The 26,602-nt window shown below is 39.0% G+C and overlaps 1 protein-coding gene and 1 pseudogene across 1 annotated transcript in view; one reads left to right on the top strand and one right to left on the bottom strand.

Annotated features, from left to right (window-relative positions):
* Window positions 1-26,602, bottom strand: part of Mroh9 (maestro heat like repeat family member 9) — a 55,676-nt gene that overhangs the window by 11,478 nt on the left and 17,596 nt on the right. Inside the window, exons 7-16 of the mRNA XM_036201959.1 lie at window positions 25,284-25,419; window positions 21,831-21,955; window positions 16,777-16,926; window positions 13,708-13,862; window positions 11,104-11,269; window positions 9,624-9,769; window positions 8,678-8,815; window positions 6,546-6,666; window positions 6,189-6,326; window positions 3,301-3,477 (exon numbers count right to left, since the gene is read on the bottom strand). Of these exons, the coding sequence (XP_036057852.1) occupies window positions 3,301-3,477; window positions 6,189-6,326; window positions 6,546-6,666; window positions 8,678-8,815; window positions 9,624-9,769; window positions 11,104-11,269; window positions 13,708-13,862; window positions 16,777-16,926; window positions 21,831-21,955; window positions 25,284-25,419 (1,452 nt within the window). The remainder of the gene's footprint in view (window positions 1-3,300; window positions 3,478-6,188; window positions 6,327-6,545; window positions 6,667-8,677; window positions 8,816-9,623; window positions 9,770-11,103; window positions 11,270-13,707; window positions 13,863-16,776; window positions 16,927-21,830; window positions 21,956-25,283; window positions 25,420-26,602) is intronic.
* Window positions 7,331-7,444, top strand: LOC118593555 (annotated as a pseudogene).

Here is a 26,602-nt window from a genome sequence, read left to right as displayed (position 1 = left end):
GGTTTGTTTCTCTATGGTAACCAGTGTGAAGGTCCCCCCCCCCCTGCCAAAAAAATTCCTAAAAATAGATCTACCACATGACCTACCTATATCACTCTTGGACATATCCCCAGAGGACTTTATATTCCTACTATGGAGTTAGTTGCTTGTCTATGTTTATTGGTAATCTAGTTACAATAGCCAGGAAATGGAAACAGCCTAAATGTCCATCGACTGGTGAATGGATAAAGAAAATGTAGTATATTTATATGATGGAGTATATTTACACATTTACATAATTCAACTATTAAGAGAAACAAATTATGACATTCACAGATAAATGAATAGAGCTGGAAAATAGTGACCCAAGAGAGATAAATGTCTTCTCTAATTTGTAGACATTAGCTTTGAATTTTTAGCTATGAATGTTTCATTTGGAATACTCATAGTCAGGAAATTAGCAAGGGCCATAGAGGAAGGCCTTTAAAGTGGGGGACAGAAAGCAGTAGTAATAATGCTTAAAGTGGATTAGAGAACAGGAAGGGTTAAATTTGTGTGAGATATGGGAGAGCAGGGTAGAGGAAGAAATATGGGGAATGTTATTTAACACTAAAGGTCTTTCAAAAAAGTAATATAAAATCTACTGCTATAAAAACTTTCTAATATATATGCATATTATATAAGCACATATATTTTTATATGTGCATACTAAAATAGTTGAAATGGAGTTTCCCTATAATGGGAAGACAATGTTTCTACTAGGTAACACAGGCTGAGAAATGAAAAGCTCAATGGCAGGATCTTGGCTAATGAGATCCTATGGAACCACAGACATTACAGGCTATTGCCAATGCTCTAGGTTACCACCCAGAACATATTGGTTAAGATTCTGTTGCTGAGGATGGCATGAGCTTGAATCACAGAGCATGGAGAATTCAAGCTGGTACCGACTTGGAAGCTCCATCCCTACTGGGTAGCTTTTATGGTTCTAGGAGAGAAAAGCTGTGAACTTGTGAGCTACAATAATATCTACCCTGGCAAGACATGCCACTGGTACAATAGTGGCATGTTTATCATGGAATTAACCAAATACTCTAATTGGATTTAAGTCCAGATCCACAAGAAGAAACTCATACCTGGTGCCATTATCAGGCCAAGAACCTGTGTCATAGACCCTAAGGGAGCACCTAATACTATTCTGCTGCTAAATAGATATAGTATGAAAAAGATTTCTAATTACTGGGATTCTTTAGAGTTTAATTCCTGGATCTGACCTTAAGACTTTCACCTTTAAATTTCAGTGAAGGTTCTTTGTTTTGCAAAAAATCTTGCTTCTATTATTTTAAATATTATTATTTAATGCAATTGTCCTTAAGTCTTGCCAGTCTTCCTTTTTTCTATTTACCTTTTTAATTAATAAAGTCTATTTAAGCTATTGAAGAGCAACTCCACAACCAGTTTAGGCTCAGAGTTGAGGTTCTGTCATGCATCAGTTTTGATGCTTATTTTCTTAGCTTTTTGAATTGTGTTTGTGATCAATAATTTCCCGAGATAGTAGTTGGAGTCACTTAGCAGGAGTCTGATTCATGGAAGGGCTCCCTAAGTCGTTCTTTCCTCCCTCACATCTTCTGTGTTTACAGTACTGTGACTCTTTCAATATGGCAGCACTCACTGGACTAGTTGGGGTATGAAAATCAGACAAGTTGGGAGGGGGACCTTTGGGAGGACATACATAGGGAAAGTTGGATGGGGAGGTATATTTGGTTATATTTCATTATATACATCAGTGGTTTCCAACCTGTGGATTGCAACCCCATTGGGAGTAGCATATCAGATATCCTGCATATCAGATATTTACATTAAGGTTCATAACAGGAGCAAAATCACAGTTATGAAGTAGCAACAAAATAATTTTATGGTTGAGGGCATCACCACAACATGAGGAACTATATTAAAAGGTCACAGCATTAGGAAGTTTGAGAATTACTGGTGTAGGTGAATGACCTTCTCAAGAATAAAGAAACATTAAAATAGGGCTGGAGAGATGGTTCAGTGGTTAAGAGCACTGGCTGCTGTGCCAAAAGTCCTGAGTTCAATTCCCAGCAACCACGCGGTGGCTCACTACCATCTGTAGTGAGATCTGATGCCCTCTTCTGGCGTGCAAGTGTATGTGCATACCTAACAAATAAATCTTAAAAGAGAATTATATATGAAAAAGCAACATAACGAAACAAAATCTTGCATGTTAATAACAAATATTTATTTGGAGGTACTGCACATGTCAATTTTGTAATCATGTAGCAAAAATGGTGTATTTTAATGGGATGCAACAATATGGGACAGGAAATTATTTTCAAAGCAAAATTTAAGTGAAAGAATTTGTAAGTTCTCGGTTTCCAACTGAAGGACTTATTTATTTATTTTTTATTCTTTGACATTTTCATATATGTGTATGATGGATTTCAATCATTTTTGCCTCCTGTCATTTTCTCATCTCTCCTCTTTCTGACAATGCCCTTTTCTTCCTCAATAACTCTCCTACTTTCACATCTCATTTGTGGAGTGGCCCCTAAGTTTAAGTAAGATTGCTTGCATAAGCATGGGTAGGAGGTTCCTTACTGAGGCATGGGCAATTGATCAGTGGCTCCACCACTGGAGAAAGTTACATCCTTTCCTCTAGACACCACTAACTGGCATTAGTCCCTTAGGGAAAGATAGGGCCTCAGGAGCCCTTCCTCCTTCCATGATGATATGTTGACAATCTCAGTCTTGTGCAGGTCTTTTGTGGATCTCCACAGCCTCAGTAAGTTCATGGGCAGAGTGGCCATGCCATGTCCAGAAGACATCATTTTTCAACACTGTGCTCCATTTTCTGGCCCTTGCTGCCTTCTTTCCACCCCTCCTATGTGACATTCTCTAAACCTTGGAGGGGTGAACATATAAACTTTTTTTTTTTGAGCAGAGGTTCGAACCCAGGGCCTTGTGCTTGCTAGGCAAGCACTCTACCACTGAGCTAAATCCCCAACCCTAAACTCTTAACTATAAAATAAACCTACTTCTGTATCTGTTTTACTGCCGGGGAAACTGATGCACCAAGACTCTGAAAGAAATCTTTATCTCGCCATGATATAAAAGGTAGAAGGGGGATTTACACCCACCCATTCCAGGTCCAGTGTTAATCAGTGTATCCACTAAGCTGATATTTATCCAGGGACAGATAGCTATCTTATTCTAGGATATAAGATCATCCTGCCATCTGGGGATTAAATGAACCACAAAAGCTAATAGTTTTAGACATCTAAATTACATAATGTCACTCACATGATCCAAAAGAGGACCGTAGCTGGAAGCAATCCTGGTACAGACTGAGGAGTAGATCGCCTTGTCCAGTTTGCTCAAAATGTTTCGGAGGGTGAGCATGGCCCGGATGACCACAGTGCACTCTTTGGAAAGAAAAGCATCCAAGACTGGGAGTAACAGGTTGCAGACATTTTCTAACTACATATAAAAGGGGGAAAACAATAGAACTTTGGTACTAGGAAGCTTGGGCTGATAATTGGTATATATACTTCTGAGTTTAGCTGGCCAACTCACAAGTCTTTATAACTGTTAGAGGTTTTTGTAAATTGCTTTAAAAAGTCATTGTTAAAAATTAATCACACAAATTTATAATTAAGTAAAATCAAAAGTAGTATTAAAAAGTGATCAATTCTAAAATCTTTTGCTAGGTGTATTCTATTTTCTACTTTTTTTTTTTTTTTTTTTTTGCCGGAGCCAAGAACCAAACCCAGGGCCTTGCACTTGCTAGGCAAGCGCTCTACCACTGAGCTAAATCCCCAACCCCTATTTTCTACATTCTTAAGGCTACTTATGAACTGTGTATGGATGGTTGGAAAAGTAAATAAAGTTATAGTATGCATTTCTGCCCAATTCCATGTTTAATAACAAGCATTTGATATCTTGAAATTAACCATAGTAAGAATATTCCTATCAGGAAATTTTGATCTTGTTTTTCAGAGATCTGGTATTAAATATTTACCAACAATAGCTGGTAGTGTGGTCTCTAAACATGAGAATGAAATGTTTAAACAGAGGAACTGAAGAGCCTCAGAGGTAAATCAGAGTCAAAGAATGGAATTGTAAGGAAAAGAGAAATGAGACACCCAAAAGGTAAAAGAGTAACTTTAAGGACTGTGTGTGTGTATATACATACATACATACATACATACATACATACATACATACATACATACACACATACATACATACACACACACACACACACACACACACACACACACACACACACACACACTCCTTAAGAGTTAAGGACTGAATCAGTGCCTAAATGTACCTTTGTCTTTCTAGGAAGTTAGGTCTGTATTGTTTCCCTATTATTGTCCTTCTTACTTTGGCATAAAATCTCCTTGATATGAACAACATGAAAAAGAGTTTTGGACAAAGCAGCAAATAATGTTCTGCTTACTAAAGAGTGAAAACAAACACTCGTATTGACTTGTATTTTCTTTAAGCTGATGGACCACAGCTTAGGAAATTCTAAATGCAAAAATGGGTATCCACCAACAGGCTTGAAGGGTATGATCAAATAGATAAACAGATTTATTATTAGATCCATTATTGAATCAACAATGATTTGTGGTGCATCTACAGTTTCAGGATTGTGCAAGATACTTTGAAATAAGGACAGACATGGTATGTACTCACTCATAAGTGGAATCTAGATATAAAGCAAAGAACCATCAAATTGCAACCCACAGAACCAGGGAGGCTATATAGCAGAGAGGACCCTAGGATGACTGTGGCTCATAATAGGTTTTGATTTTACTCAATTACTGGGCAAGCCTCAATCAAACATTTCACTATTAGGATAAAAATTTATACTGTATCAAGCTGATAATAGAAAAATTAATTAATAAAAAAAGAAATTTGGAATTACAAGGCATGGGGGCCTGATTAAATTTATTTGAACTGGAAAGCTATTCACATGTGCTAGTGGGAAATGATTTAAGATCGTGACTCTCACTGTTACCAAAGGTCCTAAATAGACAGACCTGTGGACCACAACCCAGAATTTCTGGTTCTGTAGGCTTTAGGTGGGCACAACAATTTGCATTATAACAATTTTCCAGGGGACTTTGATTCTGGTGGCTCAAGGACCATACTTTGAGCCTTACTGTTATAGAATAAGTGTTCCTAGATGGGGTTGCCCTCAGAGGGAGGAGGCTGCTAGAGGTTAGAATACTCAATAAAGTCTGACTTGAAGTGATCATCAAAAAGGGCAAATGTGGTGGTATTGTGTTCCCCAAAATATTATGCACCCTAATAAACTTATCTGGGGTCAGAGACAGAACAGCCACAATATTGAACATGAGGATAGGCAGTGGTAGCACATGCGTTTAATCCCAGCACTCGGGAGGCAGAGCCAGGCAGATCTCTGTGAGTTCAAGGCCACATTAGAAACAGCCAGGCATGGTGACACACGCCTTTAATCACAAGAAGTGAGCCTTTAATCCTAGGGAGTGATGGCAGAAAGCAGAAATCTATATACGGTGTGAAGACCAGAAACTAGAAGCATTTGGCTGGTTAAGCTTTTAGGCTTTTGAGCAGCAGTTCAGCTGAGATCCATTTGGATGAGGACTCAGAGGCTTCCAGTCTGAGGAAACAGGATCAGCTGAGGAACTGGTGAGGTGAGGTAGCTGTGGCTTGTTCTGTCTCTCTGATCTTCCAACATTCACCCCAATACCTGGGTCAGGTTTGATTTTATTAATAAGAACTTTTAAGATTCCTGCTACAGGCAAAGAATGAAATCATGTATAAGTGAGGGGAACGTATTATGAGTGGATGGAAGGCATCTGGTGGGCGCCCCAAGGAAGAAGTCAATGAGTACATAAACATAGAGAGGGATTGGACAGATGTTTAACGACTTAAACTATAAGGCGAGTGTTTACTCTGAGCAATGATGACAAATAAATTCTGAGCGCAAGACAACATTTTGTGGAAAAATTCTGAGTAAAAGGATTAAAACCACTTAGTTGGTTTATAATCTCTCTATTCTATCGAGCTTCAGACTTAGATAGTTTTAGCTGTACAGAAACTGAAAAAGCACCAGCACTTCATTACAAGACATTGAACAGTATCAAAACATTCAGTCATGACACACCAAGGTCATACTTCACACATACACATACTTCACTGAAAACGGGTGCCATGCTTGCAATTTTCTGAAGGCTCATTTTGCTAACTGAAGGATTGGGATCATTAATCCAGTTTCTGAAGAGAACCAAAAATTCCTTGGGTAATGATTCCTTGAAGAAGTTGTTCAGAAGCTTTAATTAAAAAAAAAAAAAATGCAGTGACTAAATTAATGAGTGGAGCCAGGACTCCTCCTCGCCCCCTCCCCTTTGACTTCATATATCATTTACTTTCTTAAATTTTTATGAGAAAGGTACTTAGAGAGGGAGATGAGATGCTGGAGTTTTGATTTAAGTTTATTCAAGATATGGGAATGAAAAGTCAGTTGGTCACAATCTACTATTAAAACTCACTTCAGCAAAGAATATTATTGTGACGATACTGTCTTCTGACCTTCTAGGGCCTTCTACTGCAACCTTGTAGACATAATGTAGGGTCTCTGGAAACTGTGGAAAGTTACATTCACTTAGAGTTCTGTAAAGGAGCAGAAGACACCAAATTAGCAAAGAAGGGAAATATCCTTCATTGACAAGGAGTCAGTTCTTATCTGTGTACTATTGACTACCCAGATTGGAAAGGAAGTTGTTCTAAAAGATTCCCTAGTCTAAGGTAAACTACAGCATCACTTCACAGTCTAGATAGACCCTGGGGAATGATACAGGCCTGGATCTCTCCAGTAATTCTTTCCTTGTCACTTCCCCTTTTCTTTTCTCTCTTATTTTTTCCACATTAAGCGAAGCCTTATTTCTGCATCAGTCCTTGACTAAAAAGAGAAGAAATATAAACAACAATCCAAGGTAACCACACAGACTATTGGGTCAGCTTTGTGGCTTTGGATGGTGCTCTTCCTTTTGGGACAACTTTAGGTTACTCGAGAGAAGGGCCAGTGAGTTTTCCAGAAACACTTAGGGAGTGGCCAGGCTCTGAGTTTTCTTCATAAACCATCCTGAACCCAAGTGGTAGAGGGAGGATATTGAAGGGTCATATGACAGGTTTTCATTTAAAGCTTCAGGTCCTTTTGCTAAAACCGTAAATGTGCACTCAAAACACATAGAACTCACAAATATAGTTTTACTTCCCAGGTGACGTTGCTGTTAGTCTGTGGACCACATTTTGAGTAGTACTAAAAAACAGGGTGGTCTATGGCCATACCACCCTGAACACACCTGTTCTTGTCTTGGAAGCTAAGCAGGCTCGGGCCTGGTTAGTACTTGGATGGGAGACCACCTGGGAATACCGGGTGCTGTAGGCTTAATAATAAATTTATAAAAACAAACAACAACAACAACAAAACAACAGGGTGATGCTTAACTAGTGACTACTTGTAGGGAGCAAACATACCATATTTTTATCATAAGATATGTTAACCTCCTTTTTGGTACAGTGTGGGAGGGTGCTGCTTACTTGGGTGTCAGTGGGTACAGGCTGGATGGCCAGCAAGATGATGGCTCTTGTTTTATAGTCTTATGGAGAACTTGGAGAGTCTGAAAATTATCTTCACCTGCATTGGGCCATATTTTAATGGACTCTGTCTATATTTTCCTTGCATTCCCTACCTATGAAAGCACCTGATTCTGAAGTTGCAAAAGGTCTAGTTTTTCAGAGTATGTAAGGGTAGAACTTCGTTTCCCTACACAATCATGTTGTAGGAGCTCATGTATCTGTGAGATTTTTCCTAGAACACCATCTTTCCCCAAACTTCTATATAGGCAAACCAAAATTGTAACATTTTCTTGTTACATTCATTAATGAATGTTATGTATTTGGAGATGATCAAAGTCATATGACATGGCTTCTTTTGTCTTTGACAATTTCAAAAAAATCTAAACATAATTTTCATTTAAAATATATGTTTCCAAAGTACATATGCCCACATAGTACCAGGTTTAGAAGCATCTAACGCCCATGGATTACATAAAAAGTATTCTCTGAGTCAGACACAATTGCCAAGTCTCATGTCACTAAGACTCTGTATTCTTGATCTTTTCCATTGTTGCTCAGAAAATCTGACCCCTATAACCAGAACTGTTAAATAAACACAAATTAAACAATCCCCCCAAAACATTTCTAATGAAGGAAAAAAAGTTCCATTATGTTTTTGAGAATATGTTTGGCTTATTGAGTATAGATCTGGCACTTTTGAATGTCCTCAAAGCAGGGATCAGCTAATATTAGAAAGGAAAACATAGTATTTACCTTAAGCTATTTGTATGTGAAAAAGGGACTAACCTATGGGTGGATGGGTATGGATGTATTGGTAAGGGGAGTAAAGCTGGGTATCTCTGTATCATTAAGTAAGAGGAAAAGAAGAGGAAAGCTATCTCAGAATAAATCTTTCAAATCATCAAAAGACAAATCAGAAATCAAGTGGCAATGTAGGCTATTAGGAAAGCTTTCAAAAATGTGTTCCCATATGAGACACCTGAAGGAAGATGGAGATGATGCAATGGAGAGCAAGAGTCTACCCAGAGTGCCCTGCTCTTACTTTGCGATGAGGTGGATCCCGTACTGGTGATCCATGACTTGAGAAAACTGGTCCCAGAAATTCTTTTGCTCTAGAGCGTCATCCACTTCTTTTAGTCCAGAGCTATTCAGCAGAACCTTCAGGCCATCTCGTACATAGCTAAGGCCCAGAAAACAAACAAACAAACAAACAAAAAAACCAGACATTCTAGGACAGTGACCTACACATAACTGAGTACATACAACTTGCCTTTCCATTCTATCTCGTGGGGGGGGATGTCCTACATAAGCAGGATAGATTCCTATCTTTTTAGGGGTGGTTTGGTGTGTATCTTTTTAAAAGGACAATGAATGGATTAAATATTTTACTGTGATAAATTGTGCTCTGTTTGGCTTAGATGTTCATACCAGACATAGAAAATAGCTGACAGCTGTACTGTGACTTCTCTTTCATGGCAAGAAAACTACCTCTCTTGCCCAAAAGGAAATTGTGACCTTTGTCTTGAAATGGAGGACTGATGTCATACTGCTCTCACCCACAGCGTATTCATGTCAAACTATAACATACTTTCAGTTTATAATGAATATCTTCACACAGTGTTCTGGTTTACACATGTAGTAACTCTGAGAGGTTACTATTAGAGAATATGGAATGACAGAGCTTGAATGTATCTAGTTTGGGATCTAATGCCTCTTCCTCTTGTCAGTGACCTGACAGCAGATGCAGTGGGAATGAACAGTGTTCTGTGCTAGTGACTCTTTTTATGTGGTGCACATATATAGGGGAGATCTTAGTGATTGGTCATGTACTCAGGAGGATTGCTTTTCTGAAGATACTCTACCCTTAGAGAGAAAACTGGAATAAATGTGAGCAGACCCTCACATAGGCTTATAGCAAGTCCCACATAAACTCAAGTGAGTTGCTGGACCCTCACCTCCCCATTTAACCTGAAAGAGTACTCCCATACATAGATCTGTTCTGTGCCGTGTCTTTTAAAAGCTGGCTACAGTAGAAGAGTTGAAGCATGAGGGCCATCAGGAACTCGGGGAAGAGCTTGGCCACCACTTTCTTATAAGATTTCACAGATAGAAATGTGCACAGGGCCTGAGATGCCTATTAGGGAAGGAAAATGGAGTTAAAAAAGGCAATTGTCACCCTTCAAATACAGAGACCAAAAACAGCTGCAAATCTTCCCAGCCTCTGTCAGCCTATGTATTCATTCACTCAACTACACTCACTAGTTTAGTTGTAAAGCAGGAACTGGGCCAGGCATTCTTGATAAAGAGATTCTGAGGCACTGTTAATGGTTCCCTTCTAGCTGCCAAATTTGTGGAAAAGAAGCTGGTCCTCAAGGAGGGCTTATATATAACCATGAGGAATTGTCTTATTAGTAAGCAAAGTCTTTTTAAAAACCTCCTTGAATCACTTGACCTCTGTGTAGTATCCCCTACAATACTCACTACCATCCATCCATACATCCTAACCCCTCATATCAATAAACATATCAATAAAATGGCACCCCCTTTCATTACATTTCTCTCAGTTCCGTCTAAGTGTGATGATGCTGGTCCATGGGAGAAACGTGATAGACACAGATGATATCAGACATGGGCATGACTGCTAAAGTTTATATGACTTAGCTGCTGGCCATCTCTCTACAGTCAAGTAGAGTTTTGCCCTTGGGCAGTTCCCTCAGAGTCTTTGGCCTTCTTGCCATATCAGCCACATCCTGACAGGTGTGGTAGTGTGAATGTAATTGGCCCCCATAAGATCGTAGGGAATGGATTAGGAGGTGTGGCCTTGTTGGAGGAAGTGTGTCACTGTGGGGGCGGGCTTTGAGGTCTCCTTTACTAAAGCTACTCTCAGTGTCATAGTCTGCTTCCTGTTGCTTTCTCATCAAGATGTAGCCAGCATCGTGTCTGCCTACATGCTGCCATGCTGCCCACTATGGTGATAATGGACTGAACCTCTGAACTGTAAGCCACCACCTCAATTAAATGTTTTTTTTTTTATATGAGCTACCATGATCATGGTGTCTCTTCACAGCAATAAAAACCATGGCTAAGACAATAGGATATTTGTTCTGCTCTCTGTCTTTCCAAGATGCATATAAGTACTATCTTGAAGCATCCCAGGATTCTGAGTTTAGTCATTTCAGTATGGAGGTGTGCCATGTCCTACTTACCTTACATCTCTGTCACCTCCTCTCCCTCACATGTACCATTATATATTTTTGTTTATCTTGAATGTAAATATTCGGTCCTGGTTTCTCTATCTTGGCAGAATGCATGCTCTGTGATCACGATGTGGTACACACTGAATGTGTTTTGGATGGATGGATGTACGAGAGGGGATTGTGCCAAGGAGGTGTGGCTTAATCAGTGCAGATAGGAGTTTTCATGGTCAAGAAGACAACAGGGAGTAGAAACACTCATCGTGTCATTTACCGCCACAGGCATCATGTTGGTAGCGTCAAGGGAGAAGCGTCTTCTTTCTATCAGAGTTTCCTCCATCTCCACAGGTTTTCCTTTCAGTATTGTCAAGATTGTTTTCAGTACTTGAGGTGCAACACTTGAGTAGGCACTTGCTGCTTGCCACATCAGTAGCAGCGCACTGCAAACAAAGGTGTTAAGAGCCATGTTTTCCATTTGCTATTTTAAGTTTGTCACAGCCAGTAGAAGGGAAACAACACCTTCTTCCCTCCAGTGAATGAACTGTAGAAATGGAGCCATATCATTTTTCTAAGCTCGTCTAAAGCACCTGTTAGAGGTGTGCTGCCCCATAAACTCAGAGTAGTGGGTTTTGTTCTTTAAGATTTCTTGTGGTCCTAGGTCAAGAGTTTCAGATGAACAGTTAATGGGCAGAAAATTCTCAATCAGTTTTAGTAATTTAAAAAAAGATTACTTTATGTTCTTAGTTATGTATATGTATGCATGTGGGTACTTATGGGTGACAGAAGAGGTCACTGGATCCCCTGGAGCCAGAGTTACAGGTGGTTGTAAGTCACCCAGTGTGAGAGCTCAGGACTTAACTCTGGGCCTCTGTAAGACCAGGGCTTAACCACTGAGCCATTTCTCTGGCCTTTAATTTGGTAATTTAAAATTTGTCTTTATTTTATTGGTGCGTGTAGGGAAAAGAGGCTGGCTAAAGAAACCCACTCTGACCCTAGATCCTAGAACTAGGGAAAGATGGCTCAGATAAGGCCAGTGAAAGATACACAGTTTGGCTCAGTCAGATCAGAGCCACCTCTGCCCCTGGCCAACTGACTTTTGAAACCAACCAACCACAGAGCAGGGCAGTAGAACCCTAGGCCTCAAGTCAACCACTGGTTGCCTCTACCCCCAAGATATCCTGTATAAACCGCCCTGCCTAGTCAGTTAGAAAAAAAAGGCTATTTTCTCCACCCTGATAGAGGCAGCTACTCTCCTGGACTCCTCCTTCCCAAACAAATCTCTTTCTCAAAAGAGTTTTGGGTATGAAGATCTTCATTCACTAGCATAGAGAAGATCCTTGCTGAGATGTCCCTCAGTAGACAAAACAAGGGAGGGCTGAAAGAGCAGAGTAAGGAGGATCTGAACAGAAGATCTTTGCTGAGATGTCCCTCAGTGGACAGAGCCAAAGAAAGCTGAAAAAGTAACACTTTTCTCAGGAGCCTGAGGAGATTGCTACATTTCTGCAGGGGCTTTCCCCTTTTGCAGAGTAAAGCCAAAGAAGCAGCATCTTAGGCTGGAGAAGCAGAGCTCTGTTAGGAAGCCCCCTTAAGTGGGGGTTGAGCAAAGCTCAGCTGTAGTGGTTCTCCAGGAAAGGAGCAGGATTGCTATATTCTGTGGGGATACCATCCTCCATCACACCAGGTATACCCTAACTTTCCAGAACAGTCAGGATACCCTTTCCTGCTGAAGCAATTTCAGGCCTGACTTTCCTGGGAAATCAGAAAAATTTCCCTTCCAGGGCTGAACTGTCTCATTGAAGTTCCAGCCACCAGAGCTGTGCTAAACAGCTCCAGGTGTCCAGGACACCTTCAGGGCAGAGCTGTTGTTCTGAGCAGCTTGAGGTGTTCAGGACACCTCGCCCTCCAAGGCTGAACTGTCTCCTTGCAGTTCCAGCCATCAGAGCTGTCCTAAGTAGCTCACCGTGTTGCCTGACTCCCCAGGTAGTCAGGACACTGTAGCCAGAGTTTTCCTGTCTGGCCCACAGTCAGGACAAATCTCTCTCACCCGCTAGTCCCACAGCCATTCAGACCCAACCAAGTAAACACACAGAGACTTATATTGCTTACAAACTGTATGGCCATGGCAAGCTTCTTGCTAACTGTTCTTATATCTTAAATTAACCCATTTCTATTAATCTATAAGTTGTCACGTGGCTTGTGGCTTACCAGTACCTTACATCTTGCTTTTCACGGTGGTGGCTGGCAGTGTCTCTCTGCCTCAGCCTTTCACTTCCCAGAATTCTCCTCTATTCTTGTCCTGCCTGTACTTCCTGCCTGGCTATGGCCAACCAGTGTTTTACTTATTAACCAATTAGAGCAACACATTTAATATACAGAACATCCCGCAGCAGGACACATTTCCCCAGAGTTGTTGCAACAAATTTACTTACATTGTTGGTGCCAAAACCCAGGCCCAAACCCAAAGAGTTACAACCAATTACTTACAGTGGGTCTGTCCTTTATGAATAAGAAAACCTCGAAGTCTGGGAGGTTTTGGTCAAGGAGAAAAAATGAGTAAATTAACAATGGGCAAAAACAAACAAAAAAAGTCAATATCTTTTTGAAGCAAGTTTGCCTTGGTAAGATTTGTAACAGAAAATAATTTAACCCTCCCACAGTGATACTGATAAAATCTTGAGGTGCCAAGCATTACACAAAGTTACACATAATACATGATCATACTTAAATCTTACAGCCAGCATAGCTGATTAAAAAAAATTTTCTTTTTAGAAAAATAAATTAGGCATGATTACAATAAAGGAAGAGTTGAGCTTGGGCCATATAACTGTGGAGTGTGTGGACAAATGTGTAGAGAGAGGCAAGATGCAGGAGGCCTTACTTATCTGCAGGGACTGGGAACTCCATGAGCTGAAAGATCACCTTCTTAGGGAAGGCTCTTGTCAGCAGGCTGATAACCCGCAACAAGACAATGTTCATCGGGTGAGAAAAATTCCCAGAGAGCTGCTCATAAATGTCATCCACAATTTTAGACACCTGGAAGAAGAATTTCATAGGTCAACAGAAGCATCATGTCCCTTGTTCAACTTTTAAGCTGAGCCATTTCTTGGTTATAGGAATTCAACCTTTATTGGAATGACCAATGTAGCAATTAGCATACAAATAAGCAATAGCAGAAAGTATATTCATATTATTATAATGCAAAATATTTAAGGTCAGGAATAAAGTCATATAGTTATGGATAGAGGGGGAAATGGCTTTAAAAAAAGTATCTGAGTTGGGGTGATAAATTGCTGAACCATTTTTCTGTTCAGTTTCTCTTTGGTTAGTGATTTGCTGTAGTAGAAGTTAGTTTTATACATCCAGGTTCCTTTTTGGCCTCCCTGCCTGCCTCCAGTGATGTGCTATGGCTTCTTCTAGGCTTTCTGAGTGTTCTTTCCTATTCTGTTGGAGAACTCTGTGTAGTTAAGGAGATGACTATGGACCTCCCATTTCCCTTAGGTTGTGTTTGGTCTGTGGAATGCTCTTGCCCACAGCAACACTGAGAACTCTCTATGAGGTGGTCCTTTTTCTTGCCTGCTCTCTGAATTTGAATGACTCCTCTTAATCTACCTTCTTTCACAGTGCATGATTGTGTCAGGAGAGGAAACTATGAGTCCCCTATGTCCATCACCTTCAGGATTGTATTCATGGGTCTGTGACCTAGTGATCTGTATGTGGAAGATCCATGCTTAGCAGATCCTCTCACTCTTGTCTCAAGCTTGGATTTTTCATCTTGAAGTTTTCCATTTTTGAGATTGGGTTTTATAATTCAATTCCAATGGGACAATGGAATTCAGGAAATCCTTGTAATACGTGAGGCTTGCATGGTTCCTGTAGCCCCAATTACATGTAATGTTCACAGTACTTCATGTGCATAGAATTGCCATGGTATGGGGAAGCTCAATGGGAAAACAAGCTGGATACCTGAAGCATCTAACTGAAACTCTAACCACTGAGCTGGAAAATTATGACATAGAAAGGAAGAGAAAGATAGGGTGTCATGGTCTGAGGATGTCCCCCAAATGTTAGAAACCTAAGTCCCAAGTGCAGCAGTCTCCCTTCACTGCCCCCTCTGCCTCTTCCTGTTTGTTTACCTGTAAGGTAAGGTGCAAGGGGAAGCCAGAGGTTGATATCAGGAATACTTTCCTCTACCATTTCCGTACCTTATGTTTTTGAGATAGGGTGTATTTGAGCCTAAAGGTTGCTATTTTGGCTAAGCAAAGGAGCCCCAGGGATCCACCTGTCTCAGACCATCAGGGCTAGAGTTATAGACATACTCCACTGGGCTTTGTTTTCATATTGGATCTATGTATCAAACTCAGGTCTCCAAGATTGCTCAGCAAGCATTTGACTCACAGAGCCATTTACCAGCCTCAGATATGAGGCCCTTAAAAGACGACTAGGTCCTGGGGTCAGTGCTCATGAGTGGTTGGGATGGTTATCCCTAGGAGTGGGTTTTTTGTTGTTTGGGTTCTGATAAGGGAATGAGTTTGGCCCCTTCTTCTAATGTTCTCTTGCCTTTCCTACTTCTCCCATGAGATGATACAGCAAGGGGATCCTTGCTGGATAAAAGCTATGGGTTTCCCAGAATCAAGCACAGTAAGACATGAACCTCTATTCACTATAAACTATCCACTCTAAATGTATTCTGTTGGAGTAATACAACAGCAACCTATTTATTCTCTTTAATCTTTCCTTATTTGTCGGCACATTGAAGGCAGAAGATACTAATAAGATATGTGAATGACAAGAAGTGAAATAAAAATAGTTGAGTTAGTTTTGTGTAACTCCTGGTAGAACTAACATACATATTCATATTCATGTATGAAGTACACAATACAAATTGCATTATTTTGTTGATTCTGCCTTTAAGTTATTCTTATATTCACTATTCTGTCACTACACAAGTACATATGGACAAAATATTCTAATAATGAAAAAGTAAGTTTTCATTTCACTTAGACATCTAATAGCAAATGAAAATGCCATAAAGAATTGCAAGAGGGAGGCCATAATATAAAGGGAATAACTAACAAAACTTCATCTTTTTGAACTTTGAATAAGACATAGTTCCATATTTCATGTTGTATTGGACAGCACAAATACCTTAACCAGTGCCACTCCAATCTGAGAGTCCTTGGAAATGTTCCTTAAATGCTACATGGGAGATTTCAATTACAAAGGTATTTGCTAATAATATATTTCTCTTTTAAAAACCAGCAAAGTAAACATGGCAAAATGTTCTAACATTATTAATTGTGGTGATATTTTATTTGTGCTGAAATGTGATATTTTATTTGTATGTTAATAAATAAAGTTGCCTGGAGATCAGAGGTCAAATGGCCATAAAACAGTTGGTGGTATTACATGCCCTTAATCCTATCACATGGCAGGCAGAGTCTCTGTGTGGTCATGGACACAGCCAAGCATGGTGACACAGGCCTTTAATCCCAGTACCAACCACAGAGACCTGGAGGTCTGTATAGACAGGCAGTGACAAGGAAGTCATGTGGCTGGGCTTACAGCCAATGAGAAGGCAGAATAGGAAGGCAATAAAACCATGGGTTAGAGGGGAAGAAGCTCTCTCTCTGGAAGCTACTGCTGGTGGTAAGCTAAAGCTAGTCGTGGCTGTAACTCTGATCTCTTTGGCTATTTCCTCTGTATTTGGCTCTGTGTTTCTTATTTAATAAGACCGTTTAGAAATTCGTCTGCAATTGGTAAGTGTAATTCATTGTAACAGTCCCTACAAGTTTTCCTGTTTGAAGCATTTCACAAAAGCTTCATCTGGTTAAAGTGACCCAAGGAACAATAGCAAGAGACAAGGGTATAAAGAAACAGAAAACAAAGCCAAAAAGTGGACTTTTGAGAGCACACTCTGTTCTTCTTAGTTTGTTGTCAACTACTTTACCGTGGTGATCTTCTGAGCGTGATACTCCAAAGTCAGATTCAGTAAGAATGCAGCCTCCAGTGCTGATTCCTTGTTAGATGAGAAAATCTTCTTCAGGAGGGTCCACACGAAGTCACTCAGCAAGTGGGGCAGTAGTGTTTGTCCCACACTCTGAAACCCAAAGGACATTTGTGACCACCAGTGTAAGAAAGACACCTTAGCTTAGCTGTTTCAAGGCAGGGCAGTAGGTGGGTGGGGGGTTCTGGATCAGGCAGAAACACAAGACATTCATGAACTATGGAAACTGCTTTTCTGTTAAAAAAAAAAATGATAGAAAATGTGTCTGTTGGAAGTGTTAGTGTAATGATGATCAAATCCCAGGTTGTTATTATACGAAACTTATCTTCTGCTTTTAAAACAATTTCAGTGCCAAATATTACCACATCTTCAACAGTGTGAAAATTAGGCGAAAGATTTATACGATCTGAAGAGAAACCAGAGTATAACAGTGTGAGAAATAAATGTGAAGCTGGGCGGTGGTGGCGCACTCAGGAGGCAGAGCCAGGCGTATCTTTGTGAGTTCGAGGCCAGTGTGGTCTACAGAGCGAGATCCAGGGAAGGTGCAAAGCTACACAGAGAAACCCTGTCTCGAAAAACTAAAAAAAAAAGAAAAATGTGGTTCATAGAAGATGCTGGAGGAACTAGGATCAGAGGGTCAAGGTGATGGGAAAGTATACATTTTCTTTTCAGTGATAGAGACAGAGAGACGAAGACAGGAAGAAAGGATAAATGGATGTGAACAAACATAGACATTTCATATGCCCAGGCCTAAGGTTCAACAATTGCTATGTAGACAATTCCTTTTGAAGTTTGAGGACTATCCACAGGCTATAAATGATGCTGGGAATAGAAAGGAAAAAGGTGCCTCAATTTCATTTTTTGCCTTTGTCTGAAAAACACATCATCAATGCAAATGGAAAATGCCTCTAATCTTACCAATAAAAGATTTTACTTATTGCCTTTAAAGGGATGGAGTACTGAGGCTGGATAGATGACTCAGGAGTTATGAGCACTTGATGCTCTTGCAAAGGACCTGGGCTCTCTCCTCAGCACCCACACAGTGGCTCACCACTACCTATAACTCCAGTTCCAGCGGATAGGATGACTCTTCTGACCTTCACAGACACCAGACAGGCATAGGGTGCATATACATTCAGACAGACAAAACACTCATTTTTTTTTTTTTAAACAAAGAGATGAATTACTATTCCTTTTGCTCACTAAGGCATGTCTGAGGTCTGAGACAGGGTAGATTGCACCTAGCCCTCCATCTCTAGCCTGCACATACTTGGCTGATTGTTGAGGGATGATAATGTTGGAAAGATGTGGGAGAAAACCAAAGAACTACTGTGGCTTGGAGAGATAAGTGGGTTGCTATAGTTTGTCCTACTTGAAGAAAGCCAGATATAATTGTAAAAACTGAATTTTAAAATACCACTGGAAGTGATCATTTCTTCTTTGAAATATTTGTTTACTCAACAATGGTTACTCTAATTTATATCTAAAATTACAGAAAAACCAGTTCTCAGTGAAACCTAGAGCTGTTATTAGAAGATTTTGTCTTATAAAGCTGTGGATATGATAGTAGGTCTATTAAAAAGTAGTGTTTGTGGGGTCTGGGGTGATGGCTCAGTTGGTAAAGTGATTAGTGTGCAGGCATGTGGACCTGAGTTTGGATGGCCAGCACTCATGTAAAATCTGGGGATTGGTGGTGCATATCTGTGAGCTCCATGCTTAGGAGTGGAACAGACAGGTAGCTCCTTGGAGCCACTGATTGGCTAGGTTAACTGAATTAATCAGCTCTATATTCAGTGAGAGACCATGTCCTAAAAAAATAGAGAACCAATTAAGGCAGACGCCTGATGTTAACTTTTGGACTCCATGTGATCACAGAAGATTCGGTGCACCTCCCCTCACACATGGACATGCACATATACATGCACACTCACACATAAATACACAAATACACCCACAGGGGAGGAAGGGTACTCTACCAAGAGAACACTAACCACAGAAAATCATCTGGAATCTGGAGATCTCCTCATCTGTTTATTATTGTTACATTGCAATAGTGCATGTTCCTGATGCTACCTGATTTGGTGGCTGCAAGATATACTATAAATTGTTAGTTCATAATCTGCCATGCATTTCATATGTTATACATGCTAGTTTAAAAAAAAATCTCTGCATGTCTATCCATTATGATCTCTGCCTGCAGAATCCCTCCTCTCTCCATGGGCAGGCTTTTGGGAGCCTGGTGCCTGTGGTGTGACATCTTGTGCAGCCTTGGTGCAGTGGGGAGATGCCGGACTCTGCTGACATCCCATGGGAGATCTTGATTTGGGGGATGTGGGGATGTGGGGTGGCTTGGGAGGGAGGGCTGAAGGGTGGGAGGAGGGAGAAGGAATGATCTGTGGGTGGTATGTAGAGGGAATAGAAAATTTCTTAATAAAGTAAAATGAAAAGAAAAAGTATCTCTGCAAAATCCCACCATGGAGTGGGGGTGGTAAACAGGGAGTCCCACTCCTAACTGAGGCACTATTGACATTTGATAGCTGCTGGGAAATTAAGGGTCAATTTTCATTAAGAATGTGGCCTCTGGTAGGTCAACCACACTTCAGGGCAGATCCAGCACCCAAGAGTAATTTGCATAGAACTTGATTGCACTTGATGTTTTTACTTTATTTTTCAAATAAAAACCAAACAGGACACAAGGTTGGGTGATGGTGGATCTGGAAAGAGTTGGGAGAGGAGGGAATGAATGTGATCAAAATACATGATATGGAATTTTCCAAGAATAAAACTATCTAGAAATATGTCTGTGGAGAACCCCATGTCGCAAACATGAATTATTCTGAGATTATTAGTTTGTATTGTATGGACTTGTTTTAGTGACTGATATGTTCCTCATCCTCTGTGAATTGTTGATGAAGTCGTATCCTCACAAACTGTTCCTATAGAAAAGAGGACTGACCTGACTTACAAGTTGTCTTCATGTTAAATACAGTCTTCATACTTTCGTGCCGTTTTGTAGCCAAATGTTTTCAGCTACACTGTTTTGTACCCAGCTCCCCTAGTGAACAACCTTACTGCTTGCATCCCTGTTTGCATCCTTGGAACTTGGTGATGGTCTCTTGAGTGCCTTGGTACAGCTTTGGATTCTTCCCACCCACATGTTGGTATTCTTGTTGGAACCTTGGATTCTCTCAACCCTGTTTGATCTACTCTGGAGGTCTATATCTCTGTTGTCCAGTCATTATCCTTCCATGCTCTGTTAACTCTGAACTTTCTGTGGTTTAACAAGAAACTGAATAACAGATTCAAACACATGGGTCTAGGTCATTCCAGTCCAAGGAGCTCTAAACCCGACACTGAACTCAGATGAGAGAGGATTCAAACCCAGACATGTTGACATTAAGTCTCAAGAGTCACTGGGGAAAGGCTCCAAGAAAGCTGCTAGTCCCAGATTCAGTACCTCAATCATGGTGCTCAGAGATCTATTCCCTAGTATTGGACTGGACAAGAGAGTGTGTAGATGAAGAAGGGTTTGCTTGCAAGCTTACAGAGATTCCCAGTTTCCTTATGGAAATGGACATATTTATACTCAACCAGCCTTGCGAGTTTTGAGGTTATGGCTGTTAAAAAAAAAACCAAAAACCCAAAAACCAAAAACAAACAAACAAAAAAATCCTTGTCTTTGTAAAGAGGCACCATCAGGTACATATGTATTGCAAATATCCATATAGTATCCTTTGACCACAGAAATCATTTAGGTACATTACTTTGGCATATGTCTTTAGCCTTCCACAATTTTAACCATATCAGCCATGGGAAGAGAGCCACTGCTCCATATTTCAAGTCTGGAAGAAAGAACACCCTAGATCTTCTTATCCTAAGAGGTAGGCTAACCTGAAGGTCCTTCCCAGAACTTGTGCTGAGCTGTTAATAGAAATGGGCTAAATATAAGAGTAAGAGCTAGACAATGGTAGACCTGAGCTAATGGCCAAGCAGTTTAAATAGTATAAATGTCTGTGTGTTTATTTTATAAGTGGGTTGTTGGATTAACAGGACTAGGTGGGGGCTGGAGATAAGGTCTCCAACTACAGTTGGATCAGTATGTATGTCTGAAAGTTAACCCACTTGACAACCCAACCTGGGCCCAGTGCTGGGGAAACTTACAAGGCTCTAGGTAAAAAGTATGAACCATGAAAAATGAAACAATAATATAGAGTTATAGATCTTAATGGTTTCCCTAGAATTAGGATAGGATAAAAATTATTTGCTTAATACTAAGACTTATCAGCACATCATGTACATAGTTTTTCTCCCCTTAAGATGGTATCTCTATGCAAATCAGGCTGGCCTTGAATTTGCCACTCCAATATTTCTGCTTCCTGAGTGCTAGAATTATAGGCATATATAACTATGCCCAGACCTTTTTGTAAAACTTCATAGAACTTTTAAAAAATAAAATCAAAGTTAAATGTCATTCTGATATTTGTTGGGGGAAATTAATTACATTTTAGAAAAGATTTAATTGTTGACTCCATTAATTTTGTCAAAAAATTTGGAAGTTGTCTGGGTGGGAGTGGCGCACACCTTTAATCCCAGCATTTGGGAGGTAGAGGCAGGCAGATCTCTGTGAGTTCAAGGCCACCCTGGTCTACAGAGTAAAATCCAGGACAGGCACTAAAACTACATGGAGAAACCCTGTCTCAAACAACAACAACAACAAATTCGGAAGTTACTCACATATTATTATCACTAAGAAGCATCTATATAATTTACATTTTATAACAAGTAGTATATTTTAAATTGCTATAATTGAAGATAGTAGACATAACTCCTAAGTGGCATGAAACTTAGGAAACCATATGCTCTGTGAATCATTTAGTCATTTGTCTTTCTGAATAAAGAAAAGAAAAATGGAGTTATTAAAAACACCAACTTTGAGGAAATAAATTACCACTAAGGGTAATGATTTAAATGATGCATTTAAAACAAACTACATATACCTGGGCAATTTTGTTTCTGTCTCCTTGTGTGGTCTTGCATAGTAATTCAAAGTCAGAAGTTATCTCCTTGGGATTATTGGTCTCTCTGCCATTTTCCATGCTAGATTTGCGTTTTACATGGTTAGCTGTGTTAAGGAAAAGTATATAAGGTTTTCGGTTGATTACTGTTTTAACATAAGACCTTGTTATTTCCAGTTTCCTACTCTATCCTGGGATGCCTACAATATTCTGGTTACTTAACATTCTGCTCATGGCCTATTCTCATAAAAGCTTAAGGTGGCATGGGTCCAAAATTTATAAAGTACTTAAATGAGGCCATGTTTAACACTGGCAATTTGAGTTATCTATCTTCTTGTCCCCTTGATCATCCCAAATAGTCTGTCATTCCTTCTTCCTTGCTTTTGTCCTGTTTTCTGGTGCCCTCATTTCCTTTGTTATCTCTGTTGATTTCCCTTTCCTTCTTGCTTTAGCTTTATTTGTTCTTTCTCTCATTTTGTGAGATGAAGGCTACTCAGGATTGAAACCTTTTCTCCATTCTAAAACAGGCAAATCAACCTATGACTTTTCCCTCTTAGTACTCCTTTATCTGCATGCCACACATTTGGACACATTAGATTTTTCACTTTCATTCAGTTCAAAATATATTTAATGTATCTTTTTTATTTGATAGGCAGGCTATTTGGAAGCATGTTATTTTGCTTCCAAATGCTCTGAGGTTTCCAGGTACTTATTATTTTGATTTCTAATTTAGCACCATTTTGTCAGAAAATAATTTAATTTTTTTTTTATCTTAAAGTATCTATTTCATGGCTCATTTTTCTGTTGCTGGTGCAGGATTCTGTAAGTGATGGTTAGTTAGTTCATGCTAGTTAAAGTCTAGATACTTAATGATTTTCTGTGTGATTACACACTTCTGAGAGAAAGGTTTTTGAATTCTCTGGCCAATTGTGGATCTTTCTCTTTGTTCTTACACTTATATTTTTGTTAAGTTTGCTTCTAATTTTTATGATGATACTTTTTTGTTTGTTTTTAGACACCAGAGTGTTGGGGATTATTGGCTGTTAGCTATTTTACCCTTCATCATTACAAAACAGGCTTTTCCCCCTCAGAAACATTTCTTGCTCTGAAATTCAACTTTTTATATTAATATAGCCCATAATCTATTTTCTTTTGATTACTATTGTGTTTTTCTTATTCTCTAACTATTATTAGAGAATTGACTTTCTAGTTAAACAGGTTTCTTGCAGGCAGTATATAGTTGGATCTTGCATTTTGTATGATCCAACAACCTCTGCCTTTAATTTTGGAGTATTTTGAACATTTTTATTTATTATTGGAGTTAATTGGAGTTCTGTCTATTTCACCTGGTTTCTTTTTATTCTCCATTTTATGGACTTCATTTGGATTAAAGATATCTTGTGAATCGACTTTATCTCCATTCTATTTAGTTATATGTAACTCTACATTATCATAATTGCAGTGTTAAGTTTTATATGATACATTTGATCATAATACAGTTTACTTTCATAGGATTTTTCCATGATTTTGTGCACAGTAGAAAAATCTTTAAAAAGTATTGTTATGTTTCTTCCCTTCAAATTTTAATTTATTTATTCTCATTCACTTTGCTTTTATACTACTTTCATCCTTGTCTTAAATAATTATCATTCAAAGAGATTTAAATAAGAGAAAAATATGTGTTATGTTAAATATTTATTTACATGGTTTCAATTTCTAGTAGTTTATTCCTTCATTTAGGGAAAAAATTGAAAATTTCACGTTATTTGGCTGTGTTTTCTTAATGGGTTTCCTACAACATTTCTTAAAATGTTGATTTGTTGGGAAAAAATGTTTGCATATCTGAAAAATATCTTCAATGAATTTTCTTTTGAAAGGTGTTTTTGGTGGTAAGAGAACAATAAGATGATAATTTTTCTTTCTCTGTTTAATTGCCTCGGACTTCCATTGTTTCTGATGAGAAATTATTATACATATATAAATCTTTCCTCTGGTTTCAAATTTAACATTTTCTCTTTGTCTCCAGTGATAAATAATTTAATTAAAATGTGTCTTTATTGTGCTTCCTTTATATTTTTTGTACTTTACTCAACTTTTTAGGTCTGTAAGTTATAACTTTTATGAAATTTATATCATTTATTCATTTTTCAGTCTTTCTTATTTCTGTCTAACCATTGATAATTACTACTGCTATAGTCTTGCAGACCATTTATTCTTTAGTGTCTAATTGCTGTTAATTCCTGCCCAAGTGTTTTTCATTTCACATAGTCTTTTGTCCTCTACAAATTCAGTATAAGTTCATGGATATCTCTCTCCTCTCTTCCTCTCTTTTTCCTACCCACCCTTCCTTCCCCTTTCTCTCTTTCTTTTCTTCCCACTTGGATTATGCAACCCAGTGTGGCATCAAATTTGTAATCTTCCTGCCTCAATCTCCTGAGTAGTAGGACATTATGGGTCTTTTCAAAATATCTGTATCTTTACTTACCATGTTGACATTTTTAAAAAGTTTTTAAATAAGTAAAATATAGTTGTAATAATTGTTTTTAATGACTCTCTCCACTAGTTATATTATCCACTGCACCTTTTGATAAGTTTTGACTGTTTTTTATCCTCATAGTGGGTTGTATTTTACTTTCTTTTTATGACTGATTTTTTTCTTGTTTGTTTCTCCTTTGGGACAGAATCTGACTGTACAGGCCAGTCTGGTTTTGACCTCAAAGTCCTCTTCCATAAACTTCCTAAAGGATGAGATGACAGATGGATACTGCTGTACCTGGTTGCATTGTAAGTTTTACTTGGTGCTGGACATTCTTAAATTTACCTTGTTGAATACTGGAATGCTTTTATTTTTAGAAGTAGGCTTCAGGTTTGTTCTGGTGAACGGCTAAAGTATTTGGAACTCATTCTCCTTATTAGCTTGTATTTTAAAATTTAAAATGTCAAATAACATAATCTAAGGATAGTTTTCTTTCTAATAAGACAAAATAATTCTGCATGATTTGTGAGTTATGAGGTTTTAAATTCTGGCTTATAGGTGTTTAGGCACTCAGTCTATCTTTTGCTTTTGAATATTTCTCTGTAACAACCATCTTGGGGGGGGGACACATACCTCCTTTAAAAGCTTCACTTCTATAATTTATCCTTCTTCTTTCTTCCTGATATTATCTGCCATCCTTGCCCCCTCCATCAATATTTAACACCACTCCAAGAAACATAAATAGATCTAGAAGCTGCAAAGATCTTGAAGTACCAGCTTTTACTAATTAGAAAACTTCATTGACAATACTTAAGTAAGGTTTAAAGTCATATTTTAGAAAGTAAGGTCACATATCTTTGGGTAGGGTTTACAAATAAATTGTAGGCATAGAGGCTTCTTCAAAAGTCAAATAATTAGAGCAACATTTTTAGGAACAGAAGATGGTGAGCTGTACTTACATTTCTGATACATTGCGATGTTGAGGACGTAGTTCATCCCCGTGATTGCCTGTTGTGTGATTAAGGGATCTTCATGGGCACACAAGAGTGAAAGTTCTGCTGCCAGGAGACCTAAACAGGGAGCATCGATACTTGGCTAATTGGAAAACAAGGGAGAAAGTGCATTAGCTTTGTACAGTCAACATTGAATTTGCATTGGATCTTCTTCAGTAGGAGGGTACCACTTAGTGATTTTCAACCTATGTGTCATGATCTCTTTGGGGATGAATGACCGTTTCACAGGAGTTGTCTAAGACCATCAGAAAACATGGATATTTACACTACAATTCATAACAGTAGCAAAATTACAGTTATGGAGTAGCAATGAAAAAAATTTTATTGTTGGGGTCACCACAACATGAGGAGCTGTATTAAAGGGTCACAACATTAGGAAGGTTGAGAACCACTGACGGAGTCTTAAAACCCTGTACACAGACCCTGGGCTCTGCTGTGAGGCTCAGTTTCTTGTATTGTGAAATGAAAGTAAACAAACACTGTCTTTGTCACAGGTGCTTTAGGGACAACTGATAATGTGGAGGACTTCCTAGGGGACTGCTTGAGATAATAGTAATTCAACATTAGTTTGTATTTCCTAATCCAGGTAGGAATCAGTGGGTAGTAAATGCCTCTATGGAGGAGTGGGACAGTGATGGTCAGAGACCTGTAGACATCTCCTATTAGTGTTCAGCTCAGGTCTGATGTTTTGAAGAATTTCAAACTATTGGAAAGCTCCAATTTTTCCCATGTGAAATTCTTTAAATGACTATATGAGTGAAATGTGAAGTTTTTTCTTTGAGTTTGTTGACTCTTACCAGAGAAATTAATTAAAAAAAAACCCCACAAAACAAAACCCTCAAATTATGCGCTTCCCATTTCCAAGATACTGTCACAGTTTATGCATCTCTCCCTACACCTTCTTTGACACATTAGATAGTTGAGTATTTTGATTTTTGTCTTGAGTAACTTTTCTGGCTGAGTTCAGTGCAATTACAGGGACATAAATGGAGATGAGATGGAAGGTGTGTGTTTTTATGAAGCTAGGAGTTATTCATCAGTGTGTGGATACATTTTTTTTAAAAAAGATAAACTGCTTTATCCTTGTCCACTAGTGGCATGGCTGTAAGATATTTCTTGTTACCAAGATGAGGGATTATTATCCTAGATGGATGATTTTGGTGTTTGCTGTGGTAGGTGTTGGTGATAGAGGTTAGACTCCAAATGCGCCCTCTAGAAAGATCCCAAGGCCTGCTCTACTTCTTTCTACCCTTTTGGTGCCATTT

Source organism: Onychomys torridus, chromosome 11, assembly GCF_903995425.1.
Source record: "Onychomys torridus chromosome 11, mOncTor1.1, whole genome shotgun sequence".
In the NCBI taxonomy this organism is placed as follows: Eukaryota; Metazoa; Chordata; class Mammalia; order Rodentia; family Cricetidae; genus Onychomys; species Onychomys torridus.
This window is presented reverse-complemented; position numbering and strand designations above follow the sequence as displayed.